Raw genomic sequence first — 12876 nt, forward strand, 5'->3', positions numbered from 1 at the left:
GAACCGATACAACTTACAAGATGATTGTGTCTTTTAAATGCAGGAAAGCATAAATCACTCCTTCTCTGAAAACATTATTGATTGTTTATGTTGATGGTTGTTATGACTGCCTTATAATGATCACTACTGGTGTCCTTTTGTTCTCACCACTACAACACTGCTTGTATGTCACCACCATTGCAATGTTCATTTTAATTCCCACTGGCAGATAATAGTAGCAGAGCAACAGAGAGCAGCCCAACTCCACCTCACAGCAGTGTGCTCCTCCAGTGACTCCTCTCAGGACCCGTCGCCCGTCGGACCCAGAATGCCGTGCGCCGAGGCAAGATGGAAGAACACAGCAGCTGCGGGAGAACAATGTTTTGGCTCTAAAGACTGAAGCGGACAGCTGAAGGCGGACTGTACGAGCCAAAAGAGCACGTCGAGGTCATGCACTGGTAAGGGGAAGACATAAAACCTTAACTTTTGGGGGGCAGACTTTGGCGCCGCGGTGTTGAGCAGCGCGTACGGGACGGACAACAAAGCGCAGCGCAGTAACGCTACATTACCGCTAGTTAGCCTGCTAGCTGTCTCGGCTAGCATCATTGTTCGCAGGAGTTGTATGGGCCGTTTGTTGTGGGTCAACCCTGCTGCCGGGCTGCCGCTCCATCACTCACAGCCGGTCCGCTCTCCTCAACACCAGCGACCCGGAGAAAATACTGAAAGAAATAGGTACAAATTGTGTGCGCAAATTACGCCCTTAATTGTGTTTAATCCGGGAGGAAATCAACATTCGTCCTTGATAAATTCGCCAACTCGCGTATTTTGTTTGCCTTGTGTAACGCTACGGTGCGCTGCTGTCTTGCACCTTTTATTCAACATCAAATTAAAATCTTTTACATGCTTCTGAGAAAAAGTCCCGGACGGAAGTTGACATATAGAGTAAACAGCTCAGAGTTTCAAAATACTGCGAGGGGTTTCCTGTGAAAGCGTGCATGGTAAGTTGATTGAGCGCAGACATCCACCGTCGTTATTGCATGGCCATATTAATAATTGCTTGATCCTGCATCACAAAGAAGGGCCCCGCAAGAGTGCTTAGCCAAATGGTTAGCTGTGCAGCTAATTGCATGGCTAGCAGGCTTGATAGTGGCGCTTCCCCGAGTGGAGGCAGAGCATGGTGTGCGCTAATTACACGGTTTTAATTTAAACGCTCTTTTTGCGAGAGGAGAGTTTAGCTCGGGGTAACTGAGGTTTTGGTTCACATTTGGGGAAAAGTTGGCTGTGTGGCGGCGCAGTTGCGTATTGCTAGCGCACCGACGCAGCTGAAGGCATTTGGCATCAGTCACATAGCATACATTAGCCAGATTGCTCGTTCATGCAGCGGCCAAATGGATGTTTATTTTGAAGCCTTTCGGAGAAAATGTAATTGGGATTTGTAATAAAATGGTATGCTGATGGAAAAATGCAGGGATTCATAAATCAGTGAGTTAAACGGATACCTCCCTGACCCCTCTTGAGTCAGAGTTGGACATAATCCCATTTAATTTTAATTTTTAATGTGGTGACCTTGCGCCTAAGTTTCGGCCAGTGTATGAAGCATGTGGCTCGGTTAACTATTTCAGCAGACTGCGTTAACCATTAAAGTCACCTTGGTAGAGAGAGCTATTACAGAGCACACAGTAGATTTGTTATGCGTAATAGCATTTATCAGCCCAGCGTGGTTTATTTACACCAACAGTCTCTCCAGTGCAGGCTGTAGGCTCTCTCATTGCCAGATAAACCCATGCAAATAGGATGACTGGGTCGGGCTGGTCCATCCAACAGATTAACACAGAGCTTCAGTCTTCTGTTTCTTCATTTAATGTTGTGTCCATCGCTGCAGTCACAGTGACCTTTTGGCCGAGCAAAGTATATACACACTGACAGTGAATGCTGTGCAGTTTAGGTCCAGTATTTTGCTTGTTTCCTCATGTTATCATGCCAGACTGTAGCCTTTTGTTGACCCACAAACCCTCATTTTTTAATCCGACTAAGCACTCAAATGTGAGATCAGAGGCCATGATTCCCAAAGACTGAGCTTAACTGGCCCCGTAATTATTGTCTAGTCGGCTATCATTTGTGTTTATCCTCACTGCTTGATTGCTACTTATGTGTGCTTCCGAAAAGCACTATACAGTATGCTATTCCTGTCTCCATCATTGATCCTTGCTGTTATTTTCCCTTCAGGATGACACTGATTGGCACCCTATAGTTTTCCTACCTGCCCACCCACATTCACCATGAGCATCATTCAAGACAAGCTAGGCAATGAATTCCTGCGTTCCAATGGGGGAATGGACTCCAATTTTGGCCCTGGCATGATCATGTTCAGCCACCTTCCCCCGGTGACCAGCTTCACCCGGCTGGCTGCCCAGTCTGTCATGCAGGACCTTCCACCGCAAGAGATGATCCTCAAGAAGGAGCGGGACTCGCCTGACTGCAGCATGGCCACCCTGGGTGCCAGTCAGGGGTGTGGGGGGGTGGGAGACTACGTTCACACCATGGGCATCAAGCAGGAAAAACTGACAGAGCATGATTATCGTCTGCCGCTGTATCCCGGAGGCCCTGGAAAGAGCACAGAGCTGCTGGAGGTGACAGTGGGCAACCACCAGAGCCTGCTGGTGCATGACCTCAGCACAGGCCAAGTAAGTACTTCTGATGGCATGAATCAGAAGAATGGAAGGGGGAGTTTAATTTCTTTTTCTCTAATAATGGCAAAAGCTATGATGTTGCTGTTGCCCATAGACTAAAACAGTAAAGTGCAGTAGGCCATTTTCATGGTTTCATAAATGATGACTCCCCTGGAAATGTGGTTCATATGTGCCCTGGTTACTGCAAATGAAATAAAACTAATAGAGTCTCAAGGAGAAGTCAGGCAGGCCATTCTCTTAAATCATAACTTTATTTATTTTTTTATTGAGCTATTAAAGGAATCAATCACTATTGCACTAGAACCCAGAGTATAGTGTTTACATACTTTCTGCCCTGCTTGCATTGTTGTCTGTAATCACATTCCAGTGACATTTTTCATGTATGTATGTAGATGTAAACACATATCAGAGATGAAGGCACAGGTATAGACTAAGCTTAGGTTTAAAAAACATATAAACAATGGAGATCTCTTCAAATGGAATAATCTTAGTCAAAGGTAACTGTAACTTCCAAAAACATTTCCTTTACAGCTATTTGTCCTTGTGTGTAGCAGTCTTTTAATTTTTCATTGACAATCAGATGGTTATAGTGAACACCCACGCAGTGAAGCCAGCCCACATGTGTGGATTTGAAGCTTGGTTGCTCTTAATTGTCTCTCCAGCCTTTGAGATGCTGATTTGTCACACAGCCAATATTATGAAAGCAGGTTGAGAGGGAGGAGCCTGAGAGAGGAGGGGTGCAGGCAGGGGAGGAGCTTGTGTGGAATGGGTGATGGTGACATAAATCTACTGAAGGCTTGAGATGCAAAATATAAATCAGCCCTCCGCTTGCTTGAAGGATGATGTCATCCAGCCTCAGTCAGCATGAATGAAAACATCTTGGCAAGGACACGGCTGTCTTGTTTTAGCTTGCACTTCATTTCGGTTGTTATTCTTTTGTGTTTTTTCCAAGTAGACATACACACACATGTCTGTCTGTGGGACAACAATGGGCAGGCATTGGACATCACTGGGCTCTTGGTTCAAGCTCTGAAAAAAAGAAAAAGCTGAATAATATTTTCTGCACATAATCTGCTCTTTTTTTTTTCTTTTCTTTTTTTTTTAATGATCTGAGCAAGGACAGCTCAAGACCGGGGACTTTATATAAACACAGGCCAGCAGATAATTGGAGCCCTCTGGCCTCTCTGACATCAGAAAGAAAACCCTTTACAAATGACTACTTTCTGCCAGGCACACTTAAGATAAATTTAGTATGCTCAGGAGAGTGATGTTGAAGAAAATAAGACCTACAGTCAGAAGTATTTGTCTTTGGCATTCTCCCAAATTGTTGCACTTACCTCAGGCTACTGGATTTCTCGTGCGTGTGCAGCCAATTTGCAGCCACCAGTCCTGTGAAATCTAAGGCCAAATCAAAGTTAATTTTGTATTAGCTTGACCTGCTCCTAATCTCATCCAACATTTAGAGTGATTTTGAGAGCTCCAGCATGTGCACACACTCAAATTCAGCGTACAAGCCTCCATATGGCAGTGAGGTGCAGCCTGTTCAAGTAATAAAGTTTAATTGAAAATGAAATTGCAGTGAGGGGTGGTAAACAAAAGGAAGAAAGGGGTGGGATCAGCGCTCAAGGGCAGCTGGATACCACCCCCCCCCCTTGCCAAATGAATGCACTGCACGTATTCTTTATGAGAGGATGAATTTTAATACCAGCTACTCATTCTAAATATGAATAATTTCATAAGCAGCCTAGTTTATGTGTTAGAATAGCCCTCGCTGTGAATTTGCAGGCAGCTTATCTATAGAGGGAGGCATGAGGAGGGCCACAAATTTTGAGCTTTGTTATTGCATCTCCTGGAACAACCTATAACCCTTCAAGATTCCAGCAGACTGTCACTAGACATTAAGTGTTATGTTTGCTGGCACAAGGAACAAATGTTGACATGTTTGTTGTTGGTTTTACACTGAAGGTCTTTAACCTGCGGACAAGTAATTTCCTTGTCTCGCCTCGCTCTCACGGCCTCTCCCTCTCCCTTTGTCATCTTCACAGCTGCCGAGTCGGTTAGGAAAGGAGTCCACTGGGAGAAAAGGTCGAAGGTCAAATGGTGATGGACAGGAGGGGAAGCCAAGAAAGAAACGAAGTGAAGCAAAGGTTTGTCATATTCCCATTCTCTTTTCTTGGCAGTTATTTATATATTGCATCATATTTTGATATGCAAATGAATTATTTTTTTATTTGAAGTCCTCATAAACGCGACCTTTCAGTGAACTGAGAAATTTACCCCATCCACAGCATTCAGTAATCACTACAAAGTGAGCAGGAAGATTAGGGTATTGTACAGCTGTTCTGCTCCAAATTTATGTATATAATCAATTCACGTGATATGTGATACCCATAATAAACAGAATTTTATTAGGAAAGTATGTCTGAACAACAAGTACAAGAGTTGCTGTCTTTCTGTATCATGAACTGCCATTTGTGGCAGATAAAATTAGATATTCTGTTGACCTTTTATTCCGTACTGTTTTAATAAAAATCGTGTGCTTGGACCTAAGGAAAACATGTCAGTATCACGGAGCAGTACCTGCAGTTTTTCACTAATAAGCGTCAAACTGTCATTATTGCACATTCAATTATGCATAGAAATATAATGCATTCTTTAGCCTACTTCTTTATTATATTATTCTCATTATTTTCAAAAGATCATGAATAATATAATCAAACATTTTTAATGTATCCAGATGACATAGAGGAAGGCTGATCAGACCTGTTTCTGCTGTGTTGTGTGTGTGTGTGTGTGTGTGTGTGTGTGTGTTTGTGCAGTCGATGCTGGATGCAGACAGAGGCAGCCTGTCGCCAGGAACCAAGCCGCACATCTGTGAGCACTGCAGCGCATCATTCAGAAGCTCCTATCACCTACGCAGACATGTCCTCATCCACACAGGTACTGGACTGTGCACATTTCCATCCTCATGCTCACATTGTCTTTCTCTTGTGCTTGTTGTTTTCGGATTGCAATAAAAAGTTTCTTTTAACAAAATTACTGACTCAGTTCAAGAAGAATCCCTCTAGGTGACAGAAACTCGCCATCATTACAACTGCTGGGCTTTTACAAATATTATCTTAACAGAACTGTCAGTCAGGAAGCGCTTGTTGACAGCTGTACAGTGAATATCGGTTTATTTCTCAAACAAGCAAATTAACTACAATTATCAATTCAGTTCAAAAGCTTTATTGGCATGAAAGCTACAAGAACAATTTTGCCAAAGCAACAAAGAACAGTTTGTTCAAATATCTGGACACAATAACAATACATTAAAACATTAAACAATACATAAAAAAATCATCAACATTTAAATTAATATCTGTTAATTATCATTTAAATATATATATGATCTATCCTGTGTGAGCATGTGTGTGTGCTCGTGCTATGCGTGCTGTGTGTGTCTCCATCATTCGCTGTGTCCCTCAGGTTGTGGGATGTTGATACATATTGAGCAGCAAGATATGGCCTGTCTCCTTCCTCTAGGATTTTTTTTTTTAATTTTGAGAGCACATTAAGCTCTTTGAAATCAGAAATTACAGATTTGAACTGGCCCTATTTCATTGAATTTTTCACGTGGGGGAGGAGGTGCACTTCTCTCAGCCTCACCTGTCGAACAGCGACCACATACTCTGTTTATCTGTTTATTATCTCATGCTAAAAGCGTCATTTCAAAAGATTTGCCTGTATTGAAGACGCTCTGCCAACTGTTGATCATTTTACTATCAAGGACCACTGTACAGATAGGTTTCAAACTTGGTTGGCTTATCTTTGCCAGCTCGTTGCCTATTTTAAAGTATTGTCCAATAAACTAAAACTAAAACATTGTGTTACTGCCATGGAAAGCCAAGTTACAACATTATTGAACTCTTCCTCGAGATGTGCCCACACACCGCTGTTCCTCAGTCTGTGTCATCCTCAGAACTGCAGTGTGCATCACCGTTTTTAAAATGCAAACAAAAAGTGAGAGAGGAGATGGGTCTAAGAATAATTCAATGGCAAATCCAATCACAGTTCTGTTCAATATATTGTTATTATCCATAGTGTTGAGTGATTTCAGCTTTCCTTTTAAGAATTGTCCCTTTTTTTTTTATTATTTTTTAGTTGAGGATTTGCTGTGTGCACCTGCAGGGACATACATCACATTGCAATGGGTAAAATTATGTCAGGCAGGTTAAAAATAGGCATCTTTTAAGCCTTCAGTTTGAGTTTAAACCTCATTGAATGTTGGATTATTTTTGTACAAATGGATTTGTACAAGTGAGGTGTACAGGTAATTCAGCCTCTGGTACTCATAGTTCTTTAGCAACAATGTATTCTCTGTAAGAAACTGATTTCTGCACTTTTTTTGACTGGGAGGTGATCATTTCAGCGCTGAAATATCAGATCCATTTTGTTTTTAGGATAATGTCAGCTTGTTATCTAGCGAACCAATAGTATTTGATCAGGCCACCATCACTGTCTTGTAAACACAGCTGATGTGTGCATTTGCAAAAATATTCAGAACTAGCAGCGAGTGTGGCTAGTAGTCACGTCTCAACATTATCACTGGATGCTTTGCAGTTTACCTGCAGCCTAGTTAGCTGGCTGGCAGACCTCTTTTTAACCTTTTAGGAAGAGAAACAAGAGTTCACAATGTCAGAATAACCAAAATTTTTAAACAAGTCTACCGTATCATTCTGTTAAACTTTTCTTATGGCATTACTGACAGTCACAAAACTCTCTCAGGGATCCATATCTTTTTTTTTCCCTTGCACAGGTGTTGTATATGTATTATGTAAACATTATTTCTGCACAGACAGTTTTCCAAAACACCTCCATGATGGCACTGAATGTGGCTGCTTGAAGATACGTGCTGGCAATGCAAAGCTTCTACACTGCTTTATTATAATTCATTTTTATACTGACTCTTTTCTGTGCACCCTTGTTTTGTTGTGTATTGTATTTTGTCCTTAACTGTAACTCGGTATCAGTTTTAGCACTGGGCTTTGTAATTCCTTTTTTTTTTCCTGGAATGAGTAGCTGTCACATGATAAATTCTTTCATCAGAAAACTACAGGAAATCTGTAATGCATAGCAGGGGAAATAAGTATTTAAAGTGGAATAATCAGCTCAAGATTGTGCACAAGCAATTAGTTTCAGAAATTTGCTTCACTGTAAGCCCATTACTCTAAAGCTACTGAGATCACACATAGTAAAATTGATTTATTACTTTTCTGTTGTCCTGCTGTGTTGAATGACCATTTTTAGTCATACAATTGAATGTACTACACTTAAATTTAAGTTCTGATTAAATTTATTTTCATATTTCTCTCTGGCACCTTTTTAACAAATGTGAGAAATGTCTTTAAAGCCAATGAATCTGGTTGTGCTGTAAAATATGGCTGTTTTTGTATTTTGAATTCTTGACTAATTTATTTAATCGGTTTAATTTTTTTCCATGAAAACAGTGGATAATTACTAGGCCTATAATCTAGAAGTAGAGAGCGTAAGTAAACCTTGATGAGGAAATGTAATGACTTTTGTTGTTTGGCTAATTTTCAGTGCTAGGGGGTAAAAAAATATTGTAATCATGCAAAATTCTTGCTTGTGGACTTATTTCAGGTGAAAGACCATTCAGATGCAGTCAGTGTAACATGAGCTTCATTCAGAAGTACCTACTTCAGCGGCATGAGAAGATCCACAGCGGTAAGTGATTGAATAACAACAGCTCATATCGCCGCAGGGCCTGACGCAACCTTTGAGTCACTGTGAGTCAACTTTCAGTGAACCTGAAGATGTCTAATCTTGACTTGTGCTGTTTCTGTTTGTCAGGAGAGAAGCCCTTCAGCTGTGACCAGTGTAACATGCGTTTTATTCAGAAGTACCATATGGAGAGGCACAAGAGGACACACAGTGGAGAAAAGCCGTACAGATGTGAGACCTGCCAACAGGTTAGTGAGCCTCAAATATCCACCACAGCGTTTTCACAACTTTTTGCTTCCTAGATTCAAGGAATTGGATTTGTCGTATTTTAAAATTATACTGTCTGTGCAGATTTTTTGTGTCCCTTGCCAAAGGATCATTCTTCATTATTAGTTTCAAAAAAACTTGTGGTGTTTTTGCCTTGCAGTATTTTTCTAGGACAGACCGATTGCTTAAGCACAAGCGAACCTGTGGAGAAGCCATAATAAAGGGGCTGGAGCCTGGGATGTTGGACCTGGGCTGTGCAGACATGGGACATGGCAGCTATGGAATCACTCAGGGAAATGCTGGGGCTCCTGGCAGAAAGAGGGGTAGGTCTAAAAACTCTGGAGAGGGAGGGGAGCGCAAGAAGAAAAAGGGGACAGGGGGAGCGGCAGCAGGTCAAGTAACCTCACATATTCATGGATCAGTATCTGCAGGCTACAGTGTCCATGAATACTCTGTGGCAAATCAAACTGTGTCCTCTACTGAGCCAGGGTCCAGCATGCACCAGAGCCCCCATGGCCGAGCTCCAAAGATGGCATTCAAGAAGGCCAATCGTAAGGGCCTCGATAAGGCAGGACTAGGGCAGGATAAACCAGACCCCATGGTGCAAAGTGGGGGCATGGATAGCCTCGGCCTCATGCAGGGTAATAGGGCTAAAGCAGGCCCCACCAGTAGCAACTACGACGACGCCATGCAGTTTCTCAAGAAGAGACGCTATCTTCATGCAGCAAACAATGCGCCTGCATTGGTGGCTGGAGGAACCAGCAGTGAATATGACGTTGGCGTTGGACACCTGTCTTCCCAGCAGTCGGTCATCCAGGGTGTGGTTTCTGGTGTGATGGACGGTGACACACCTCTGAGTCTGTTGGACACCTCTTCCATGGGTGTGTACAAGCACGATAAGTCAGGGATCCCTGACGAGGTGCTGCAGAGTCTGCTCGACCACTACACCCAGAAACCAGACGGCTCACACCACGATGTGCACTTTGACATTAGTGACCAGCATGTGGAACTGCACCCTCCCTCAGCTGAGGGACCTGACCTCGGCCACAACACTGACACCCCCAGCCCAACTGGAGACAAGACTGTCATGCACGAATACTCTCGCTTCCTGCTGCAGGCCTTGGAGCGCACCAGCCACAGTGCCAGCTTCCCTTTGGGCCCTGGGCCTCCTGCCTCTGGACTGTTCACCAGCTCCCACCCGGGCAATCCCCTCTACTCTGACAAGAACATCTACACTACTTCCCCTCTGGAGTGCGGGTTTGGCCAGTCGGTGGTCTCGCCCTCGCTGCCCTCCTCCGTGCCAAAGTCTCACTTTGCAATGCTGACTGGCTCCTCGCCACAGCACAGCTTCCAGCTGAGCAGCCTGGAGCCTTCCACACACCAGCAGCTTACCCCGTCTCAGGAGCTCACTGACCAGATGGAGAAGCAGCACTCCTCCACGCCCCCTTCCTCCTACCAGATTAGCCCATCTGACCTGAGCAGCCAGAAGGACCAGCCGCCAGGCAAGAGTGGCACTGCAGTTTACCCTCTGGCCACGTCGCAGGACCTGGCCTCTCTGGACTCCTCCAAGCCTTCCTACCAGATTGAGAACTTTGCCCAGGCCTTTGGCTCCCAGTTCAAGTCAGATGGACGTGGATTGTCTTATGGCACTGACTCTAGTGGGGAGGTCGATCACAGGATAAGGACACCTGTGTCTGAATTCTCAGGGTATAGTAGTTTGTTAGCCGATGTCAATGAGCCAGTAAGTACAGGTTCCAAAACCCCAACAAGCCAAAGCTACAGATGAGGGCCTGGGAGGGTGAGAATACGCTGTTGTTGTTTTTTGTGCTCCTATTTTATTATTATTATTGTTATTATTTTTTTAAGTGATATTTTTATTTTAATTATTTACTGATGCTATGTTTATATGCCCCACTCCTCTCCCTAGGATAGGCCTGTAAGGCCTCCTACAAATGCAATTTTTTGTTTTTAGAATATCAATTTTTTAAGTTAAATATGTATTGTCTCTTTATTCATTTCATATTAGTGTCATTAGGTCTGCTTGTTAATCGTCGAAAGTACTTTTTAAGCAAAAGTAGAGTAGCAACAGACTTGTTTCTTTTCCCATGAGCTGACATGTTTTAGCAATCAACTTTACAATTGTAAAATAATAATGGCTTAACCATGATGGCAGGGAATAGCCCAGAACTGAAATAGCAAAAAAAAAAGAAGTTATTGTCTGTTACAAGGTTAAAAGTATTACTCAGGAAAAAGTGGAAAAGGAGAAGCCTATTAGGTGCAGTGAGCACTTGTCTCAGAAGTGTAAGCTTGCAACTTAAGAGGGTATTTTTCTTATGTTATATTCCTTGGTGAATGAGTGCGACAATAACAGATTGCTGCCAGCTCACTTGAACACTGAGAACACTTTCCACTTGGCTATATAGAGATTATGGTACTTTCTTGTCAATGTGAAACTTGTCAATGTTTTCTTCAATAAGGGCCATATATATATCTATATTTATAAGAATATATATTATGTAAAATAACAGATTTAATCATTCTGGGGAACTGCCGGGTGAAGTAGAGGAAGAAAGGGGGACTGATTAAGGGGGTAAATGTTGTCCTTGTTATATTTTTGGAGAACAAAAGTGATGTTAGGGCTTTTCTTTGGCCAATAGAGGTTGCTGTTGGACAGCGATAGAATGGCCTTCCCCTTCATATCCCCCTCTTCTTCCTCAGTTCTCTTATTTCTTTAAAAGAATCCAATTAGCACTTTGAGCCGTTTATTACATTGAATAAACCCCATCGGATCATGAAAGCTCAAACGCCACAAATGGACTGGCTTTCGAAAAAGATGTCTGTTTTTGTTTTTTGAGTTTGGGAATATGCAGATGGGGTTTCTGGGGATGAACATGTCTGGATGGGTTTGGATAGTATGGTTTGTATGGGATGGTGGGAGGGGGGCAGGGTTTATATGCGAAAGTGGGTGGTTGTCATGGGATTTTTTTTATTAACATTGTCTCTTTTCATTATCATGTTTAGGGAAGGGTTAGATTGCGGGAGGGGGGCAGTCTTTAAAAACAACAAAAAAAAAAAACTTAATATTTAAATGGGATATTGTAAATGTAATCCACAGCCCCTAGTTTTAGTTTTAATTGTTACCCAGTTTAGCAGCTATGTTTATTATTAAGTTCGATGACCAGTATGTTAGTGATTGAGTATTTCTTCTGTTGTTAATGAGGCAGCCATATATGCAGAAGAGGCAACTTACTAAATTGTACAAAACTGTAACTGAGAATTGATCAGACCTTTTCATGTGTGCTGGCAGTACCAAACATATTTGTCCCGTTCGGAAATGGGTGCCTATTCCTGGGAAATACAGGTGCAAGACATTGTCTGAAGATATGGAAAGTGTTAGATGTAACTTCTTGGCTGACCATACAATTATTTTTAAATGTGTTTATGCTGTGCGTTTTTTGTAAATCCAACAATAATTGCGCTGTCTTCCATAGGTAAAAGTAGCCCTTAGTGCTGGAAATGATATCTCTCTGCTGAATGAGTTTTTAAACCCTTTTACGCCCCAGTGCCCCCTTGTCTTAAGCAATCATGAAACATGGCTGAACGACTGCAATGTTGCAATATCACAGGGGACAGCAAGCAACCACTAGAATAATATGCTGTGTTGAATGGTTGAGGGGTAAACAAGAACTAGAATCATATACCTCATATCACTGCAAACCAGGGACAAAGGAGTGAAGGTTTGATGTATGTAGCAGAGATGCTGTTGTATGTAAAAATGTCATGTTTCTGTGTGACTATTTTTAAACATTTGTGAAAATGACATTTATGTGACCCGTTAAGAAGTGTTGTGGCTTAAGGGTTTCTGTAAATGTCTCTATGCCAACCAGTGTTCAGTCTACAGTTAGACTCCTGACCTCCCGTCTCCTCCATGGATTTTGTTACCTGCCATGTTGTATTGGCGCATGCTTATTGTTTACAATAATGTACAAAACACTACATCTTAATTTACTTAATTTTGACCCCAATATAAATTGCATATTTTTTTCTATTATCTTTCTTTCCCCCTTTTTTGTGACCACCAAATTTTGTAGCTGACATTATCCACTTTTTTTTTTTTTTTTTCTCAGATTCTTGTGACATGTTTCACAAGGCTGTACTTGTCCAATGAATTTAAAACTGATTAGGGAAAAAAAACAATAAAATACTGTTATCAAGA

The 12876-nt window shown here is 42.2% G+C and overlaps 1 protein-coding gene across 3 annotated transcripts; it reads left to right on the plus strand.

Moving 5' to 3' along the window:
• Positions 1 to 260: 260 nt before the first annotated feature.
• znf281a (zinc finger protein 281a) lies at positions 261 to 12876 on the plus strand. 3 transcript variants are annotated; one of them, XM_030058243.1, is made up of 7 exons: positions 261 to 437; positions 2206 to 2663; positions 4715 to 4816; positions 5489 to 5609; positions 8313 to 8396; positions 8523 to 8641; positions 8821 to 12876. In XM_030058243.1, the coding sequence occupies exons 2-7, from the start codon at positions 2259 to 2261 to the stop codon at positions 10444 to 10446; spliced, it is 2457 nt and encodes an 818-aa protein (XP_029914103.1). In that variant the 5' UTR covers positions 261 to 437; positions 2206 to 2258; the 3' UTR covers positions 10447 to 12876. The 3 variants fall into 3 exon arrangements, with proteins under 3 accessions (XP_029914103.1, XP_029914105.1, XP_029914104.1); XM_030058245.1 differs by lacking the exon at positions 261 to 437 and adding an exon at positions 594 to 711; XM_030058244.1 differs by lacking the exon at positions 261 to 437 and adding an exon at positions 775 to 977.

The sequence above is a fragment of the Myripristis murdjan genome, chromosome 8, assembly GCF_902150065.1.
Source record: "Myripristis murdjan chromosome 8, fMyrMur1.1, whole genome shotgun sequence".
In the NCBI taxonomy this organism is placed as follows: domain Eukaryota; kingdom Metazoa; phylum Chordata; class Actinopteri; order Holocentriformes; family Holocentridae; genus Myripristis; species Myripristis murdjan.